Here is a 22,345-nt window from a genome sequence, read left to right as displayed (position 1 = left end):
CCTGCTCCACCACTTATTAGTGATTGAATAAAGAAACAACAGTGACTGGGATGCAACCAAACTGAGACAGGGCTCAGGTTTGCCATCTTTTGCGATTTTGCTACCTCCCATTGAAACAGTAGGCAGCTTAATGCGACAACAAAAAATGCTACACATCAGAATATGCTTTATTAACACCTACCACAACTCTAAACCTACCCTTACAGTAATGCAAATACAGTAATTAAGTTATTCATCATCATGCAATATTGATGTGGACATGCACATTAAGTCCTGGTAGGACAATCTGGGCAGGACGAAATGTCAGGACACTGGCTTAAAATTCAGTGGGGCAAAGTCAGACTAAATTTATTATGCCTGCTCAGGCCCACCTCAGCCCCTAGATTGAAAGTATACAGTTGTAATTGCTGCATAAATGCATTCAAGCCACCTCCGAGCAGCATAAATGTCTGCGTAGATACCTAAATTCCACTTCAGGGGTGCTTCTGTGCCACCATTGTAGTGTAAATTTGGTATAATATGTGAAAACATAAAGCAGCTTTACACAGCCAAGTTAAGGCTCCTATGTGCCTGCTCAAAATTATGTGTAAATACACAATGCTGCATAAAAGCCAGACTAAATTATGCCTGCTCTGAACCACCTCAGCCCTAGTATCAAATTGTATGGTTATCAATGCATTTATGCCACTTCTGAGCAACAGCTTGTGTAAACATAAATAAATGCCACTTCAGACGTTCTTATGTGCCACCACTGCAGTGTAAATTTGAACAGCATTATACAGTCTGTGTAAAGACACCTACATGGCACTTCAGAAGCATCTTTACACAGTCAAGTTAAGGCTTCTCTGCACTTTCTCAAAAGTCTGCAATGGTGCATAAAAGCCAGGCTAAATTATGCCTGCTCTGCTCTAGTATCGAACCACTGTATAAAGAAGCAATTGTTGTGTAAATCCATTTATGCCACATGTTAGCAGCATCAGACAGTCTGTGTAAAGACTAAACACTTCAGAAGTGCTTCTGTACCACCTTTGCAGTGGAAATGTGGGGGAAGTTGTGGCCTAGTGGTTAGAGAATTTGACTCCTAACCCTAAGGTTGTGGGTTCAAGTCTTGGGCTGGCAATTTCACGACTGAGGTGCCCTTGAGTAAGGCACCAAACCCCCAACTGCTCCCCGGGCGCCGCAGCAAAAATGGCTGCCCACTGCTCCGGGTGTGTGTTCACGGTGTGTGTGTGTGTGTGTGTGCACTTTGGATGGGTTAAATGCAGAGCACGAATTCTGAGTATGGGTCACCATACTTGGCTGTATGTCACTTCAAATTTGGCATAAAATTACTTACATATTATTGTATCTTAAATACACCCTATAACTTTTACTAGCTTGTTTAATAGTTGCGGAAACTGGGTCAATAACATTTTCAAGCCAATAAAATAATCACAAGGTCAAAAAAAAGGTATCTGCACACTTAACCACTCTTAACGTGCACAAATCTATGAATATCATTGCCAAGTGTTATTTATTTACAAGAAAAAAAGCGCAAACACACTTTTTAAACAAACAAAAAAAATCATACAAAGCAGATTGCTTTAAGTGATAAAACAACAGTTTAAGTGTTGCACCACTTTAGCTGGATCGTGTTTAATATCATTTACTATAATTGTGATTGCACACTAGAACAACTGTGTGAAAGTGAGGCGAAATTACTTCAAAAATACAATAAAATCAGACACCAGATGCTCAAAAACAAAAATGTCTCAGAAAAGTAATTTGTCCATCATGCTTTAAAATCATCTAATCATTCCTGAAAACCCTATTTAAAATATCTGCGAGCTTGAATTAAAGCCGCGAACTTGACAATTTCACATTTAACGTACTTTGTTTAATAACAACTGTTTTATTTGCAACCAAACAACATCAAGAGAAAAAACAGATGGTCTAAACACAACAAGAGCATGCCTTACCTTGAGACGTGACGTTCCAGTGGAAACCACCAGAAGTTATTTATTTCAGCTGTCAGACACAAACCCCCGTTGGCAGGTTAAAGCTGCGCACGCCCAAATATGTAGCAGGTGTCACAGAAAACACTGTAATCCCGTGGATAATGGTGTGAAGAGTTGTTTATTGTGAGAGCGCGTGTGCTTGGAGGTTTAGTGGCCTCTTTGGAGGACAGCCACGCAGTAGTTTATCTCCCACAACTCTGTAAAATGATTGCGAGGGGAAAATCTGAGGTCACACCTTCCCACAGCAGCAGATGCAGGAGCTGGGCACGTGCTCGCTCCCGGGCAAACGCGCGCACTTTTCCAAGGTGAAAAGAGTACGTACACGTGTGTTTTTTGATCTTTGTGTCAAAACTAAATATAAAAATACAGTCAACTTCAAAAGTGCGTTTTTTGTCCATTTGGGTAGGATGTGAAACAAAATACAGAGACGCCAGGTGCAGCAGTGAAGAACATCCAACCAGTTTAGTGTTTAACTAAATTTCATTATTAATAAGTCACCGACCAACCTGGAAATATTGAAGCACAAACACTGGAAACTGTGGGCATCTGTGCTACCTGCCAAGAGGCCTGTGTATCTCCTGGGTATCTTAGCAACAGGGGCTTATGAGTAAAGTACAGGCAACACACACACACAGAGGAAAAACCACTGATCTATAATAATCAATGTATGAATGACATTTTAAAATATATATTTAAAAAAACTTATTTTAAATTGTAATAATATTTCATAATATTACTGTTTTTACTGTATTTTTAATCATGTCAATGCAGCTTTGAGATTTTTTCAAAACATTAAAGAATCACGTGTGTGTGTTTAAGCTGTGGTTTTGAATGTTTATTAAAATGTGTGATTATTGTGAATATTATTATTCAAACAACATTTTAATTTCACCATATTTTAGCTATTGCAAAAACAAGTTAACACAATAAAACCACATTGGAATACATTCATAAAAAGAAGACTTTAAATCAAAAGTTAAAGACAAGTGTATTTTTCATGACTTTCTATTATAGAGTATGTTTATTTATTAAAGATTAAAACATATTTGTTGACTACAAGAATTGACTGATATTTTGAGTGAATTACTATTTTTCCATTCCATTTTTCTTGATGAATTGTAATGTGCTTTATTATTGTTTACATTTGATAATCAGTTTCAACATGCCCAAACAAAACCAGCTGCGGTAGCCATCAAGTAATTGACAGAAAATACAATTAGTTATGCCACAATGGCCTTCAACAGAACGGAGTGCATCCATCATGCCCTCCACACACAACCAACCACTTCAATTTATAACACGCTCTCTGCTTCTAGCAAACCGAGAATATTTTGCTTTCCATTTTCCACTAATGGATGTTACATTGTTTTATTATTAACCTTGATCTATAACATTAGTCAAATAACAATATTCGATTAAATTAGAGTTTTCATGAAGCAAGAAAAAAACATGAACCATGAAATTGGTCAAAACACCAATGACATGAAGTCAGTGTTATCTCAGATTTTATTCAGCAAAGCATGTGCCTACAATATCCTACAAACAGAACAAAAACAGAGGGATTGTCCTCATACAAACAGGTCAGCAGGTAGAACATTTACAATCATGCATCATGGGGAGTCGAAGGGCTCGTGACGCCTCTCGCCAACATGAGGGAACCGGCGAGAGTGTGCACTGCAAGTTCAGACAAGGAAAGGACCTTCTACCACTTACAAACACATTTCACTCAAATGCTGCGAGCCCAAAGGAAGGACGAGGGGGGAAGATCAATATGATCTGAGCATCAGGCAGCATCCGTGGAATTCGTTGTCATTTTCCATTGTCCTCCATCAGCACTGAAAGGCCAACTTTAATGATCACGGAAATTATGCTTAGTTATGAAGCAGAATGCTCACACAACCAGAAAGGCTCCATCAGAATGGTTTGAACTGATCTCACGATTCCAAAAAGAAACTAAACATGTCAAAGTCCATACGCATCAGTTAGATATTGCTATTGCTATTGCTATTCAAAGAGGTTTCAAAGCATGTAATCACTTAGCTTTTTTTTTTTTTTTTAATCTATCAAAAAAGTTATTGTAGGATGGATTTGGCATGTTCCCTCAAATACATTAACAGAAAACGCCCAAGTGAATTCCACTCTTTCCCAACCAATACTGAAGTTTTGACTCGGAATTGAATATGAAATGGGGATGGGGGGTGTATGTAAGGTTTTTATTTAAATTCAAAATTAATACAGTAGGTTGAACTGAAGGAGGAAACTGGTCTTAAATATAAAAGACAGTGAGGTGAACATGGGTGACAGTGCAAAGGCACATTAGTGGTTTGAAGCTTGTTTATTATGGGCTTTAACATAGGGCGAAAGAAGGGGAGTGCTGCTGATGAACTGTGACTGATGCAACTTAAGAGGGCTGTAATTAAGCAAGTCATGATTTAAAAACTGTTTGTTGATAAAGAGCAGTGAAACTTTGTATGTGGAGAGGACAAAGATGCAATGCAAAACCAAATAGGAGCTTGAACTAGACAGAATGGAGGAGTATAGCGCTGTCTCGTAATATGTCTCATGCTATATGATGCCTGATATTCATTTCATTCGGTGGAAATGAAAACCTAATGAAAATAAGAACAACAAAATAAGATATGGAAGGCAAAAAGACTGGTCAGATAAAAAAAAAAAATCTTGCGAATCAAATGAGGCATGAAACGAAACACTAAAAAGGCAACACAATGGATGGTAGAGAAATGGACAAAATTGGAAAACAAAGACAGGTAATGTGATTACAAAAAATATCTACAGTAATGATTTACTTTTTTTTTTTTTACTACAATGTTAAACATACAAGAGAACGATAATTTGCTGATTTTACAAATACATTCATTTGAAGTGTTCAGAAACATGAAGCCAAAGCCATTAATCATTGTGTTAATTCAGATTTCAACAAATCCATCGATCAAAGAGCAGGCATCTCATCTCAACTTTCTAACATGGTGACATTCAGAGTAAGATGTTTTATGTTTTTATTTGCTTTTTAGAGGAATTTAATCGAGCGCTGCATCAACATCCACTCGGCATCTCATTCAGACATGTTCACAATAAAACCACCATGGGTTCCGATGATAAAAGCAGCATGTCATACAGAAGCCTGCGGTTATCTCTAGTAGAACTCGTCTGAAGATCATGACCAGCAGGTTGATCATGGTACATGGCAGAGATCCACCCATCTTCCTGTCCTCAAAGAGGAATCAAAGGATGCCACTGCAGAATCTGCACTGGACACATATGAAAGGGTCGGCTAAGACAAATACAGGAGAGGAATGACAAGGAAAAGGTCACTTCCAGAGAAATCAAACAGGAAGGGTTTTGATCAAGAACACAAAGAGCAAGTGTGAAAAGGGATCGGATTAAGTGGAGGTGATATTGCCCATCTGAACATCTCTAGTCAAGCACTGTCCTCTGTTGATACTGGGTATACTGAACATATACAGGATGGTACAGGGTGCAGGGGGAAGCTCAGGCAGACTGCTTCTGTACTGAATTTAAGAGTCCTATAGTTATTTACACAGTAGATACAGGCACTTAAAAATCTTTGGTTGGAGTGACCCAACATTGCAAAGTAATGCATTCACAGAGCTTTTTTTTTTTTTTGCACCCTTCTCCTGGGTTCAGTAGGCAACATGTAGTGTTCTCACTTCCCTTTCCGATATGCTTCAGTTCAGATGTCCACCTTCAAGCCCGTTTATCCCGCAGACAAGGCCACCTGTTTGAAGAACAGTGCACTTGTTTGTTGTAAGCTGGATGACAACATCAACATGCCAGCAAATGCACAACTTCTCTTAACTAGCAGACTGATCACACAGATCATCTCATAGACCAAGTCGTACCTTTTCTGGACAGAAATCTGGGTTGTTCTGCCGAACTTTGCCTGGCCTGCCCTTGATGACTGCATAGCAGAACATTGTGATGACCATCACAAACAGGAAGTAGCTGGTGTGCATGAGGTGTAGATTAATGAGAGAGCGATCGTCCTATCAGGAAAGAGAGTGCACTCTTGAATTATAGTGAGGATATGACAACTTTTTACACAACAAAACAAATTGATATCACTTTTTAATACAGGTATATTATAATGGTGAATAAAAAAGTATACATTTACAAATCAATTAAAAAAAAATATAGAGAGTAAACATCAGTTTGAATAAAAAAAATAAAATAAAATAAAATGAAAGATTCGGTCATGTGTTTGTCTGTGCAGAACTCACCAACATTATGCGAGTTTGTTGTTGGTGGTTCTGAGAAAATCACTATATTGTTGCTTAGATGTTCTGAGGCCCTGTTTACTGGTATTATATTTTCACTGATCTGATCACAAGTGGATGATATAAACGTTTTTCCCACCATTGACAGGATTTGTCATCATTTATGAGACAATGCTTGCCTCACCATTGATCGGATTTTCCCGGCTTTCTGTCTTTTCACTGTTATATGGTACAGGGATTAAAGTTTTCTGTCGCTACAATGGATTTCCGTTAGTTTATAAAGACAGTCACTTGCTTCATTCCTGGATGATTCAGCCGTTCAAACAAATCAATTGAATGAATCATTCAGTAATAAAATCAGTGAATTGCCACCACCTGCTGACGGATTTAGTTTCATTTTTAGTGTATAATTTCAGTTATTTAAATCATTTAATATTTCTGAATTCAAAATATCTTTAATCCCTGATGATAGGAGGCGTAATTTCTAAATTTTCTGAAAGAGTATGGAATGTCTGAATCAAAACACAGTGAAGAAACAGCAGAAACAAATCACATATGTAACCAGATGCATATGCAAAATAAAGTGATCCGTTACCGATTGAAATGTTGACCCAGAAAGTGGTAAAGGACTGTGCAAGGTTTGGGGGTGTTGATGGAAGCGATCTACTCCATCTATGCTTGGATCATTGTTCTGAATCCGATCCGGACATGGTCTTTGACCAAAACAGAGTTTTCTCAGCTTTTTCTTAAAAATGTTGTTCTTTTAGCCCTTTAAGCCCTGAAGACATTTTTGCCTCCCTGAAGGGGTGTTTTTTTCTGCATTACATTCACAAAAATAATGACTTGTAACTACAAAACTGTAGCAAGGACAATCAAAAGGTAGGTATTAGGAAAAAACCTGGACAAGCTCCTGCTGAGAAACTTTTTGGTGATAGCAAAGTATCTAAAAGGTACAGCATTTCAGAACAAAAGCCTTTTTGTGTTTAGCCATTGACACCCTAAAGGCATTTTAAAAACTGTTGTTTTCTGAGTGACATACACAAAAGTAAAGACTCATAACTACAAAAACGTAGCAAGGACAGTCAAAAGGTAGATACCATTTGATAGAAATCTTTCTTATTTGACATTAAATATCTCAGGAAAGAAATAATGTAGGAGAAAAATTCCCAGACATGTATGTGAATTACATTTTGTGATGATATCATGAAATAATCAAAAGTTACAGCATTTGGAACCAAGGAAGCCTTTTTCTTAGCCCTTGACAGTTTTGAAATTATTTTCTTCTGAGTGACATACACCGAATAAATGCCTTGCTCAAGTTTAGTCGAAGCCCCAAACAATTCATTCTACTCGGCCGTTCAAGGCGCCTGCCAGCAGTCCACTCTGGTTTAGAGGGAATACTTGGCGTTGAATCAAAATGATTGGATCCATTCGAAAGCTGAATTTCTAATCTTTAAAATGGTACCTAGGTATAAAGTATATGAGCTGGCTTATAGATTTTACTTTACATTTACTAATAGTTTAAAACGACTCTCCAACTGATTTATTCAATTTAGTGTTGTCAAAAGACCCGGTACTTCGGTACCAAGTCGGTACTAAAAAAATTTAAATGTGACGGTACCAGGTTTCTTTAAGTACCGGTAGTACCGAGGTCCCGTTCAAACCCGGTTCATCGCTATGATTTCCGCGAAGCAGAAAACGAGGACGGAATCTCAAAATCCAGTCATGAAAATGAAACTTACATTTTAATATGGACAGTCATGGAATTTATCAAAGTTAGCATAAGTTAATCAAATCAAATCTTCATATGGACCAGTATCTGTAAATGTTAAGCCGCAAAAGTTGTTTGAAATATGAATCCGTGTTCTGCGCGTCTCTGTGTGAATTAATGAATGGCAGAGACGTGCGGGTTTGTTTACTACATAGACTGAGGTGCATGACGCTTGCATTAATTTTCTCTCTCCATCAAGCGATCTGAACTTTAGTTCATCTCAATGGACGCACAGCGCACCTGTATTTGATGCTCTGTAAACTCTTTGTGAAGGCGCACGACTCGCCGTCGCTTTACTGATAGCGCTGTTTCTCACACATGCAAAGAGAGAGAGCGAGAGTCTTACCATGCTGAATCGACACGCTATATGTAAAGTATTCTTTGTTGTCTTCTCCAGTCAAAATAATGGAGTTCATTTAGAATTATTCATATTCATTTTAGAACAAGCAGAAGACATACTGGTTTCTCCGGTAGTGGGCGGAGCTAATGCGCAAATGGCAATTTCATTGGCTGGCGCTGATCTAGTAGTACCGTCCCTGTTTTGATTTCAGCAAATCAGTTTGACCGAACGCAGACAACGTGATTAATATTCATGAACCCAGCAGCTAATCAATTCATAGTGCATTGTATATACATTAGGATGATAGTAGAATTAGTAGTATTATTATCTTTTAATAATAATTAATATGATCTATTACTATTTTTTTACAGAAACCCTCAATGACCAAAAATATCTTAAGCATCACCACCAGTCTTAAGTTCAGTTAAAATTACAAATATGCATTCATTAGGCCTAAAAGTTAATTTTTACATAAAGGCATTGTGCTAGAAATATTACTATTATTTAGTAAAATGTATGTGATACTGCTACTACTGTTGAAAAAATTTATAAAACTTTATTTTTTAAAGAAATAAATCACAATATTTCTTCCATGTTTTAATTTTAATAGAAAATCCCCTTTATTTACCAAAAATAAAATGTTTAAATTTCATAAATTAAAAGACAAATTAAATTTGGGTGAAACTTGTTTACTGTTTTTCATAATTATATAACTTGTAGAAAAAGTTTAAACACAATGGTAAATAAGTATAAAGAATGGCATTGGTTTTATTTTTAGTGCTAAAAAGATATTTTTTTTTAATTAGCATATTTTTGTGTTTTGCTTTGGTACCGAAATTGGTACCGAGAACCGTGGATTTTCACTGGTATCGGTACCGAATACTGAAATTTTGGTACCGTGACAACACTAATTCAATTCATGGGTTTAGGTATTATTTACACACGAAAGGCGCAATGGATTATTTGGACATTTCAATTGTGAGAATCTGCTGTAAATAATGATTATTTTCCACAATCTGAGCATTTTTCATGAAATGACAAGCATAAAAACCATGTGAAAGTTACAACATAAGCCCCTTTGACACATTACCGGTAAATTTATTTTAAGAGATCATGTGCGAACAGGACCTTTTCAAAAATACTTGTTAATTCATTCTGGCAATTTACTGGTATGAGAAGTTGTAACATGGCCAGTAAATTACTGATAATGTGCTCTTTGTGAACACAGAACGAGATTAACGGTATGAGCTGACGTAAGAGGTCTACTCTGAGCCAATCATAACATTCAGACTCAGATAAAGCAGCAACAACAACAGATAGACTGAATTAATTCAACTGAAACCTTTTCAGGGTTGAACTGTGCTGTTGTTTGGGTACCACAGTAACAGCAATAAACTTAAGGCGTTCCTGTAAAGTACTTGTTTTGCGTACCAGCAAATCTGTCTGTGACTGGCGCTCTATGCCTTGCATAAACGATGAAAGAAGATAACGAGCATGGCTTGCAGCACTTAAGTTAAAATACTGTGTGTGAAATAATAAAATGTGTTAAAGTGTGCTCTTATAATTTCTTGGACAAAATCCTGTGAACTTCACCCCGATCGGGAGCTGTATATATGTGCCCTCATCTGTTTTCAATGCAGCTAACCTTGCATCGTTTCATGTCTTCTACCCACTCACTAAACTAACACAGTTACAGAGTTACTCCAAAAAAGAAGGTCAGTATGGTAAAGTGATGAAACTATGGTGCCTGTGCTTTTTAAAACCATTTTCATAGGTTTAATGTTATATTATCACCTCGGAAAATAAGTGTTTAATAAAGTAAAGTTTTGTGAAAATGATCAAAAATATATAAGGTATAATACATATACATTAGTCCCTTACTTTCACAAGGCATTTGTAAATTACACAGACATTTTAATATCATTACTGAAAAACTCACATCTGGAACGATGACAGTGAGCTTGGGATTCAGTGTGTGATACACTTTCCCAATGGCACCTTTGTAACACCAGAACGGGTTGTACTCCTGTGTGTACTTCGTGTCTGAATCTCGTGCTGTGGTGAAAATCTTGTACCAGGATGTGGCATTGCTGTAGGTCTCTGGGACACAGTGAGGCGGCTGCCTGCAGAGGATTATCAAAACTAGGCATGAATTAATCATTCTAGATGAAGGAAACTTCAATTAAGACCCTTAAAATAAAAACTAGCCTCAATTACGTAACACAAAATTACACCTTGCTGCGAGTCTACTATGTGCATTCTGTGTATGTTCCTTTTGTTTTGCTTTGGCTTTCTGTGTCAGTTAAAGGAATAGTTTACCCAAAAATGAAAATCTGCTGTCATTTACTCACCCTTTTTTTTCTTCAGTAGAAGAGTAAAGAAGATTTTTAGCCGAACCATGGTGATTCGTAAAATGCAAGTCAGTAGCCGGCACTTAAGTGTACAAAAAGGCATATCAGACAAGACAAAAAGGAATACCTGTGACTCCTGACAATATATTGAGGTGTGATGAAGCGAAACGATTGGACTGTACAAGAAAATTAACATTTAAAATATTATTACTTGTAATTCAATTCAAACAAGGAATCTTTTCTGTGAGCAGGTTCTTTCAGACAGTTCGCTTAAATGAACTGGTTCAAATAAACGATTCACCAGTTTGTTTACGAAATCATGGAATGATGTCACATATATGCAATTATATTATAAAAACCAATAATGTGAAATGTGGATGTTTTACATGCATATAAAAGTGAATTTAAATAGTCTTAATCAACTTACCCTTTTTACATTAACTAAGAAACCATAAAACTTTCATATTAAGTGTTCGTTTCTTGCATGCTTGTATCATCAACTCTTTTTCCTCAGTTCAGTGTACTGTTGGAGTCATAGACATCATATAGGTAGACGCCCTATTGGCCGCTGGGCGATGAGATTTGCGGCCGCCATCTTGAACCGGTCGTACTCCTAGTTTCGTTGCGTAGCAGCAGTTAAGATACCAGAGCACTGTGCAGCATTTTCCTGTTCTAATCGGCGGACCATCGCAAGTACGGCTCGGGATTACTTTTCACAAGTAAGATTTAACATTACTATTGTACTATTGGTTGTAGTTTGTCCTTAAATCCAGATAATTGAGAAGGAGCAAGGATCTTTGATAGTACTGTACTGAAATCGTAGCTAGCTAACGTTAGTTAGACTATGTAACATTACCTCCCTCAACTCAAGTGTTCCCACATAACTTACTATTACTATTCAGATCAGAAAGAAGTTCGAAAAAGCACTTGTTAGACGCACGAAACTTAATTTTAGCGTTAGGTAACGTTAAGTGCCTTTTACCAACACAATCCAATCTGAAGTTAATACATACATTGTTCGACAGAACATAATAACTGTTATTTGTGTTTGCGCACGTGATATCAGGAAGTAATGTAAATTAAGGTTGCTTTGTTCATATTTTCTCTGTTCTGTAAAGTGTATTTGACTACTGTGTAAAGCGCTATATAAATATGTATTATTTGTATTCTTATTATAAGGTGCTGAGAGCTGCAGAGAGGTTGATCCGCCAGGCTTCAGCAATACAAGCTCCTAAGGTGTCAACAGTCACAGAAGAGAGAGTGTGTGTGTGTGTGTGTGTGTGTGTGTGTGTGTGTGATGGAGAGAGAGGGAGGGAGGGAGGGAGAAGAGTGTGTGTGCGTGTGTGTGTGTGAGAGAGAGAGAGAGAACCAGAGAGAGTCACAAATTATAATTAATTGTTTCTTCAACTTATTAAAATATCTTATTTTACTGCAACTATCTGTTTCTGCTTCTTTATCATATTTATAGTGTGTGATTTATAAATATTCTACCTCACATATTTAGATTTTGGGCGTCTGATCACTTATATCTTATATCAGAATATAATATGTAACTGTAAAGCCTATTATGAATATTAAAATACGCTGAACCATGTGTCCTGTATCATAGCTGCATGAATGACCTTTGCAGCAAAAAAAAAACCTGCGTCAAAATCAGTTTGGTATTCAGTGAGATATGATTAATTTAATGCGCTGACAGCTCATTGCACCTGGCAAACAAGTTACACTGATTGGAGCTGGCGACCGGTCCAAGATGGCGGCTCCACGGCTCGTTCGTGCCAATAGGCAGTAGCGTTCGATGGGGCGTCTACCTATATGATGTCTATGGTTGGAGTAACTGGAACTTTGAACGAGCTGGCAAATGCTACATATGGTATGCAAATTGTTTCAGATGGTTGAGTCCAATTAGGGGAACTGGTTCATCTATTTCACTTTAAAGAACCGGTTCAAAACAATGATTCGTTTGCGAACTGGACAGAACCCCAGACTGTTTGCCTGAGGCTATGGATTTCAGGTAAAATGTTGTAAATAATCTTCAGTTTTCTTGCACAGATCAATTGTTTTGCTTCATCAGACAGGCAGGAGCCACAGGTATTCATTTTGTCTCACCGGTGTATGCTTTTTTTGACTCAAGTGCCAGAAGCCATTGACTTAAATAAATCACCAAGGACCATGGTTTAAACTTTAAACAAAAAATGTTCTTTACCATTCTACTAAAGAAAAAAGCTACATATTGGATGGCCTGAGAGAGAGTAAATTAACAGCAATTCTTCATTTTTGGGTGATTTATCCCTTTAAATACTAATTTCGGATGTCTTGGTTTCTCAGCACACAAATGAGCAAATTTACAGAGAAAATACACAATACATGAGAACCTATAGCAAAAAAAAAGCCCATATATTTACAAAAAGCCCATCATACCAGGCATATTAATTATAGATAACTAAAACATGCATATACACTATATATAAAATCGTATTATTTTAAACTATCCAAATCTACTTATCTGGCTCAACTTATGAACTGCAACTGAATGCTAGAACAAATATTATCAATATTTACTAATATTACTAAAATCTTCCAGCATCCTTGCAACCCTACAGAAGACAAGTGGATAGACATCCTGATATAGAAGTAAGAAGTATACACAAGAAAGTTTGAAGTGATTTGGGACGTATGTTTGTATGGACACTTACACTGTGACTGGGAAGACATTACTTGCTGCTGTGATGGTCAGACAGGTGCTGAAGACCATCTGCTCACAACGACCATGCAGAACGCAGTCATCGGAGCTCCAGGCTACCGGCAGAGTGAAAGTGATGTTCATCTCTTCATGGGCCTCTCTGCCTTTAATGACACAAACACGCACACAGTGTCAGCATGTTCTGCAAAACAAAGGGAGCTTAGATGTGCCTGCAAGTGATATCTAGAAGGTATTCAGCTCGGCCTCTCTCCCACTGTTATCCCTTTGTGCACAATGGACCATTGTTTTAACTGGACTATGTTCAGTCACAACACCAGGAAAGAGAGAGAGAGAGAGAGAGAGAGAGAGAAAACAAACATCACAGCGCCGACTTTCCAATCTGATCTGTTTAACTGACATAAGTTCCTAAACATGCTCACTGTAAATTTCACTACAGCAGTCTAGGGCTTTCTCGCTTGAGAAGTGATATAAATGTAATCATAATATGTCGTACATTACTATTATTTAGTAACATCAGTGAAATTACTGTGATGACATTTGTTACAAAAGATTTTCAAATATAAAAATTTCCATTTCAAATAAATGCTGCTCTTTCAAAGTTTCATCAAATGCTGTAAACTGTCTTTTGTGACTGTAAAATGCAGCCTCGTTGAGCATAACATACATTTATACATCATACTGCATAATTGACACCCTTGAATGCCTTTTCAGCTAATACTGCCCACAACACAATGTCAGGATTAGACTTTTTTTTTGGTCCAGGCGGCCCACCACAACTTCGAGAGAGAGATGCCGGTGTTTTTCCTCTCACCACCCCCGTAAAAATCCCGTAAAAGTCACTTCAAAATTCAGTGCTTAACCCTTTTTGAGCACTCCCGAACACCGTAAGGTACGTTAACTTTTTACTTCGGTGTAATTTGCATACATATTTATTTCTGAAATGCTATCAAGTATTTAAAAGAACAATACTTCATAACTGCTCACAACAACTGGGAGCAGAAAGAGAAAAGTGCATAAACATTCAAAATGGGTCTTTATTATGGGAGCAGCAGGTACGCAGTTTTAAAATGTGTATTATAAATGGATATATAAGCTACATAACTATCGCGTACAATTATAACTTACCATAGTGCGTCTTTTTGAACAGGAAATTTAAATTATCAAACTATAAATAGTATTATATATTATAAAATATAATTAGAATAATAAGAATACATTTTACATAATAAGTATTTTGTAAATAAAATAAATATTATTTACAGCAGATAATTACGTGACTGGTCACGTGAGCAGCGTGTTCTCAGGTTCGTAGGTTCACAGAACTCACTCCTCCTCTGTGAACAGATCGCCATCCGAATACATGAGTTTTATCACTGAGGTGATATGTAAGTTTATTTTTACAGATGACCACATGAGAAACAATTACCGTCCAATGGTACAGCACTGCGTTAACAGCGCAAAGGGTCATGGGTTCAGTTCCCAGGGAACACACATACTGGTAAAAAATGTATAGCCTGAATGCACTGTAAGTTAGTGACGTGACATTCAGCCAAGTGTGGTGACCCATACTCAGAATTCGTGCTCTGCATTTAACCCATCCAAAGTGCACACACACAGAGCAGTGAACACACACACACACACTGTGAACACACACCCAGAGCAGTGGGCAGCCATTTATGCTGCAGCGCCCGGGAGCAGTTGGGGGTTCGATGCCTTGCTCAAGGGCACCCAAGTCGTGTTATTGCCGGCCCAGGATTCGAACCCACAACCCTAGGGTTAGGAGTCAAACTCTCTAACCACTTGGCCAAGCTTTTTATTTCAGATAAATGCTGATCTTTGGATCTTTGTAACAGTCTAAACATTTTTTACTGGTAGTGTATATATGTAGCCTATGTGTCACACTCATATCACGTCTTCTTTTGGATAAGAATAAAACTTCAGGTCCGACAAATATTGTGTCTTTTTTATTTGAATCTAGCTTTATTCGCATTGGCTCATGGAACCCTCTATGAACACACTTGACTTGGCCAAAAATATTTATGGCAAATTTATGTTTTATTAAAAAGGGTTTACGTATTCTACACTCATGGCCTGCGCACACATTAGGATAGGTTAGATTTTCATACCTCCGTTGTTAGTCCCTAGCACTTCACCTACTCTACACAGATTCACCTACTCTCTTCTCCTCCTGCCTGGCTTTTTGGCCCACATCACTCACCGCAGAGCTAGACTGTTCTTGATGAAGCTGCTGTGAAAACATGGGAAAAGCTTAGGAGGAAGAAGTGATGCAATCTTTATATAGGCGGAGCAAAATACTTCATTGCTCAGTCTATAGTGCATTTTTATTGGATGTTTACACTGTCAATACAGGAGACAAACCAATGAGCCACTGGCTGCTCGCTGTCCCTGCGTGATGGTCCTCGGCCAAAAAAAATTTAAAAAGTTCTGTCGGCCTCTTTGGTGCATCGGCCCACCGGGAAAATGCTCAACGTGTAACAATAAAGACGTCTGGGTTTGTGTTTTTCTCTAAAGGGAGAGGGGAAAATATAATAATATGAACTCAATCATAAAATGCTGTATGCCACAGAGAAGGTGCCATAGCTGTTTTACATATAAATTTGAATCAGAACGTTAAGTTCATGTTCTGTGGGTCAAGACAATTTTATGATGGCGCAGCAGAAACAGCATAAGGAAGAGATGGGCCAGTATGATAACTTTCTAACTGATTTGCATCTTGAAAAACCATTTTCTAAAGCACACATATACGATAGCCAGACCGATTTTATTTTAAGCATGATTTCAAAAGAAGAAGCTAAACGTATGATATTATTATTGTCAGATTTCATCTATGATTTCAGGATTGTTATTTAAACATAAGTGTGTTTTAATGATCTTTCCCCACTGAAGGATATAACTGTACACACTCAAACATCTCCAATCAAGGAACTGTATACTTAGCGCACAGTACAAATATGCAAGTTGGGAAACGGCAAAAAAAATAAAGCTGATAAAATCAATGACCACATGGAAGTATTTTATCATATGGCCCACGTCCAAGTTAAATTTTCACTGAAAACCCACACACAGGAAAAAAAAATAATAGAGACATACCAGCAAGGCCAACTTGGTGCCCAAGCACACTGGCATAAAGGTGGGTAATATTGCGCGAGTAGCCCCCAAATGGCCTCAGCGGATCCAGTGTCAATGTGATGGGCACAGAAATGTTGATCAGACCCGGGTCCTCCAGCAGGGGTGGTGACTGGGTGCTGGATCGGGTTTGACTGCTGGTCACTGTGCTCTCTGGAGAGATGGACTCATTCAAGTTGTGCTTGAGGGTCTCGTTTTCTGAGATGCAAAAGTCAATCTCATTGAACCGGAGAAGGAAGGTGTTCCAATCCTAGAGGGAAACAAAAAAAATATTTACAAAAGTCATCAATTCCAATTCCAGGTTTATCTCCAGCATTTCTTGATCAATATTAATGCCCAGCCGAACATGCATTCTCATACCTGTATGTCTACTACAGTGTTGTCATTATTAACTGAAACTATTTAAAAAAACAAAAACAAAGCTGAAATAAATTACTACATAATTTTGGATACAATTTTTATTTTTTAAATATTGAAATTAATTGTGTTACTTAATCTTGTTTCAATTGTCTTTCCCAACTAAATGATATAGCTGTACACATTCAAAGTATATAATTTCCCATCAAGGAACTGCAAACTTCTTACACTAGAACTCATTTTCGGTAACTGAAATAAAATAAAATTAGATCAACAAAAAAGAAAAAAATGTTGCTTGATGACTAACTAAAATGATTAAAAAATAAAATTACTAAAACTAAAACTGAAATAAACTGAAAATAAAGCTATATACAGAATTATAAAAATTACATTACAAAATAAATTACATAATAAAATATGCAAATGAAAACAAAGTATAAAAAGTTTCATTCAAAATATCAATAAATACTACAAAGTATAAAAATAATATTTAAAAAAAAAGCATTTTCAAAGGATCACAGCTCACGCATTCAGGTTACACCAAGTTATTTCGTACCTCAGTCATTTCAGGTGATTTAATCTCCTTGATCTTAAAGAAGTATCCTATAGTGAGGAAAGCGATAGCCACAGCACTGACGCTGACCATAAAAATGACCAGCGGTGGACGGCTACTTATGTAGGTCTTTAGATTCTCCAGTGGATTCAACACCACCACCTGCAATAAAAAGGAAAAAGAAGTCTCTCAAGCTTAGGGAAACTTTCATCTACATCAACACTGCCATCGAGTTTACTAGCACTGAATCACACGCCAGTAAATTTCAATTAACTTCTGAATAAGAACTGGTTTGTGTTCTTAATCCTACCTGTAAAACACAAAGGTTTGCTAAGCACTAACATATGGCTCCAAGTCAATATTTGGTTCTTATTAGTTTATTTGTACTCTCTTCACTTCAGTGTATTACAAGAGCTGAACTGTGAAGTTTCACAACTTGCTTTACAGTCATTAAGACAGATACTTAAACACTAGTCAATGGCAGATCTTGATTCTAAGTCTTGCTTCCGAAGCACAATATCAACATGGATCAATAATTACAAAATATAAATATTATTTCAGCTAAAAATTATTAGAGGACTATAACTCAGATATACAACCAGATATACTGATAAACATTTTAGGGTAGAAATGCAAGCAGAAACAACACACCCCACACACATACTAGAACAAGCTCAAACAAACAACGGTTGAATGACTTAACAAAAAGAGTAAGGAGACAATACCATCATCCAAAACCTGCCACTATCTAGAAACCGGTTTTTATTTTTCTTTAACTTGCAGAAACAAACATGCGGCATGGATTACAAGCTCATTATGTAACATATGTAACACAACCAAACATTATTGAAGCATACATTTCCATCCGAAATGCTGTATTTTGAGTATGAAAATAAAATTTGCAACAACAATCAGTCATTTTTTCTTTTAAATATTGGACCCAGATTTTTCTTGTGATGTTAAGTTCCATTAATGGCTCTTGGACGTGCATTCTTCATTACATGATCTCATAATTCAGTGAGTGACGTATAATTATAGACATATATTTAAAAATATATATTTAAAAAAATCATAAAATTATGCATTTGTAATCCCATTTTGTAAAATTTGTCATTCTGATCAACAAAGGCTGTAGTAAGCTGACTTGCTTGTCGTGATTCTCTGCACAATATAGTTTAGATTTAATATAGTTTTAAAGTTTACTGCACTTTGGTATCCATGTAAGTTTATATAATTATGACCAACTACTGATTACATATATGCCACCTCTAAATGTCTGTGGAATGCCATTAAAGGGATAGTTCACCAAAAACTACCTTGATTTACTTACTTAAATGGTGGTCAAGATTTTGAAGCAAAATAAAGTCCATCCATCCATCATGAAAAGTGCTCCACACAGCACCGGGGGGTTAATAATGTCCTCTTGAAGTGAAGCGATGTGTTTGTGTAAGAAAAAGACCCATATTTAAAACTTTATAAACCGTAATCTCTAGCTTTCACCAACTCTCGTACTCGCATTCACGAGACAGTGGTGCCCCAGTGTATGACGTAGGCGTAGCCTATGAACACACGACAGTTAGCGGAAGTTAGAGATTTCGGTTTATAAAGTTTTAAAAAAGGATTTTCTTCTTTCACAAACTCATAGATTCCATGTGTACCAATTTTTATGATGGATGGATGCACTTTATTTTGCTTAAAAATCTTGACCACCATTCAATGCCATTATAAAGTTTGGAAGAGCCAGGACACACATATACATATTTTTTTTTAAGGGGGTAATATTTTTTGTCTACTGGGCTATACCTTTAAACAGTATGTGTAAACAGACCTTTTACAAAAAATTCATAAATAGTATCTCTGATTTTTTAGGTCCTATATTTGCCGTTTAACCAGAAATTATCTCAAGTATTGTCAACAGACTGTTGAGGGAAGTATTTTTTTTTACAAACATTTATTCCTCATAAGTAGTAAAGGAGTCGTAAAGTAAAAATAGAACCAGAATAAAAGAAGCGTAAAGTTCCTTATGATTCACATACCAATTTTCACAGAACGGGTCTAACTAGCATTTTTTTTTCATTTATATTTATTTACATACATACATACATACATACAGACAGACACACATACATATATACATTCTAAAAAAATAATAATAAATATAATTCTTATCAAGAATTCTTTTTTTTATATTAAGGTATGTTTACTTCTGCAATTGTCTTGGGTTCTTCTTCATTTTGATGGAATATGTATATGGTGTATTTTATGTTTCTGTAGTTATTTATTCATCCCAAATTGTTCCAAATACAAAATCATTTTTTTCCCCATATGAACCTCAAAAAAAGCTTAATTCTCTCATAGTTGTTCATACAACCATAGATCATGGTTACCGTGTCTGTCAGTCTTTAAAGTCACCATGAAATCAAAAATGACAATCCTTAAATTAGGGCCCAGGCATCAGCATCATCATCATCATCATCATCATCATCTTTTTCTTCTCCAAAGTGAATCACATTTTTGAGGGACTAAACAAGCTCCAAAACTCACAAAACTGATAAAAAAAATTGAAATCTGATATGGGTTTCAGAATTGGGTGTGGCAAAATGGCTCGAAAGCAACACCTATAAAATTTCAACAAAGCGCCCCTCCTGCGGTCTTTCACCTATGTGTACGAAATTTGGTACATGCATGTAACATCCCAATACCTACAAAAAAGAATCTTGGAGCAAAGTCCAAAACGCAACAGGAAGTCAGCCATTTTGAAATTCCTCTACGAATTTTTTGCCATTTCCTACGGTTTTAATCTAGTCATCTTCAAATTTGGTGCTGAGGCCTTTGCGATGCTAAATTGTGAAGATCTTGAGTCTTCGTTAAAGGGCGTGTTCATGGCTGCCTGATAAAATCCGATGTTTCACTATGGAAAAATTACGCTGTTATAACTGCCCCAAAATCCAACCGTTTGATAAGACTCCTGACCTGAAGAGATCTACATGCCCATGTTCACTAATAGTCACAGCTCCTCCTGCTGGCAACAGGAAATGATTGAAACTGAAATATGCCATGTCCAATTTGCTCCAAATTTCTTGTTTGGTAAGAGTCTTGTCCTGAAGACATCTAAATGTGTTATAATCATAGTGCCAACTGTTGGCAACAGTATATGTCATGTTTTACACTAACTCAAACATGCAATGTTCAATCTGCAACAAAGTTCTTCTGTTTGATAAAAGTCCTGTCCTGATGACACCTAGATTCAGTTAAAGTCATAGCGCCAACAGGAAGTATAGCACATATAAAAGACTTTGACATTCATCCTAATATTAACCACTTTAATTGCATATAAAGTAATCAAAGTAATAATCGTTAATTTCCCTGATTTGCATCCCTATTTTCTCAGACAGGGATCTAACCAGCAGATACACCAGGTTATGCGTCCTAGGCGTGTATCATATTTGCTCAGACTGTCTTGTTAGACTGTCGACGATGGCCTGAATCTCTTCCTCTTAGTCATAGTCTGCAGCTCATATCGAGCTGTCAATTCTAAACGACGGCTGTGTATCAAACCCCAGTGAGCTATCTATCAAGGACGTATTTGTGGAGCATCACTGGCGGGTCTGTTACACCGTTAAATATAGTAAAAGGCAGGCTACTCACTATGTTTTGACACACAGCAGACATCCAGCTGCGAGCTGCGATGTGAGCGTCACGTATTAATGCTCTCACAATAACAGCTCAATCCAGCAACATGCAACGAGAGCAGCTATACGTTATACAAAAATCTCAAACCACACAAATACGTCCTGTTAAGCGATGAACTTAAAACAAGCTGGAAATCTCAAACTCACCATCTTGCCCCCGCGAGTGTGAACGACAGCTCCAGGCGGCTAACGCTAACAGACTCGAGCCTAACGGGCCCGAGCGACAAACACACAGCTGACAGCGGTATAAGAGTGCACACCACTCCTTCCCATTTTTTGCAGGTGCGCTATATTCTCAAAACACGGTTTTATTTTGCCTGTGCGTCTATAGCGAGCAGCTGGTTGACAGAAACTGACTAGATGTTTTCCGTGTTTAGGAAACAGCCGAACCAATCGCATTACTTTCACTTCTCTACGCACGCCCCGCACACACGAGGCGGGGCTTAGCAAAAGTATAACTTCTACTATTGGCTTATGTAACAATACGGAGGCTGTGATTGGACGGTTCACCTGTCAATTACGCTGATCGCTGACTGGTGTTGAAATGTGGCGGGCAGCAATAAAAAGTCATGAAGATGTCTCCTAGTATGTAAAGCATAGACTGTATAAAAACATGGACGTAGTGTCCGTGACGTCACCCGTAGACTCCTGAAGAGAGTTTTTGAAGCCTAAAGTGTGTAGAGCGGGCCGTCGCCATCTTGGCAGCGCGTCACCGCGCGACTCTCCCGGACATCAAAGATGGGCAAAAAGGCGGGAGCTAGTTGCTGTAGCCACACCCACCTAGCACGACGGCAGTGTCAGCAGCAGCAATCCACCTGTCACTCAAGTGGCTACGCCCTTAATTATGCAGAACTTTAAGTCTTAATATAATTTAAACGGATGAGTTATAAAAAAAATTCACCCCCCTCACAGTTGTCATGAAGGGCAAAATTAGCTATTTAGACCAAAATCATTTTTTGAACCAGGCTGTAAACATGTTTTTTCCTGCTGTAAAGTTGGGCATTTTAACATGGGGAGTCTATATCTATGGGACTGACTCCCTTTTGCAGCCAGCCTCAAGCGGCCAGTCGATGAATTGCAGTTTTAGTCACTTCCTTATTGGCCTCACGAGAGAGAGCGGGAGGTTGGCGCTCGATGTAATGACACCCAAAAGAACCCTGATGTGAGGAACATAAGT

At 37.4% G+C, this 22,345-nt stretch overlaps 3 protein-coding genes across 5 annotated transcripts in view; 1 reads left to right on the top strand and 2 right to left on the bottom strand.

Moving 5' to 3' along the window:
- Nucleotides 1-2,246, bottom strand: part of LOC132136282 (double C2-like domain-containing protein beta) — a 279,102-nt gene extending 276,856 nt beyond the window's left edge. For both annotated transcript variants that reach the window (XM_059547231.1, XM_059547232.1), the window contains exon 1: nucleotides 1,959-2,246. The gene's annotated coding sequence lies outside the window, so the exon portion shown is untranslated. The remainder of the gene's footprint in view (nucleotides 1-1,958) is intronic.
- LOC132136345 (uncharacterized) overlaps nucleotides 1-22,345 on the top strand; it is a 207,072-nt gene that overhangs the window by 96,497 nt on the left and 88,230 nt on the right. The gene's annotated exons all lie outside the window — the stretch shown is intronic.
- On the bottom strand, nucleotides 4,197-21,583 carry LOC132136256 (transmembrane protein 248-like). 2 transcript variants are annotated; one of them, XM_059547229.1, is made up of 7 exons: nucleotides 21,316-21,583; nucleotides 17,480-17,638; nucleotides 16,531-16,816; nucleotides 13,412-13,562; nucleotides 10,304-10,487; nucleotides 5,879-6,022; nucleotides 4,197-5,788 (listed from the first exon to the last, which is right to left on the bottom strand). In XM_059547229.1, the coding sequence occupies exons 1-7, from the start codon at nucleotides 21,316-21,318 to the stop codon at nucleotides 5,705-5,707; spliced, it is 1,011 nt and encodes a 336-aa protein (XP_059403212.1). In that variant the 5' UTR covers nucleotides 21,319-21,583; the 3' UTR covers nucleotides 4,197-5,704. The 2 variants fall into 2 exon arrangements, with proteins under 2 accessions (XP_059403212.1, XP_059403213.1); XM_059547230.1 differs by having other exon boundaries at nucleotides 4,197-5,754; nucleotides 21,316-21,582.

The sequence above is a fragment of the Carassius carassius genome, chromosome 4, assembly GCF_963082965.1.
Source record: "Carassius carassius chromosome 4, fCarCar2.1, whole genome shotgun sequence".
Lineage (NCBI taxonomy): Eukaryota > Metazoa > Chordata > Actinopteri > Cypriniformes > Cyprinidae > Carassius > Carassius carassius.
This window is presented reverse-complemented; position numbering and strand designations above follow the sequence as displayed.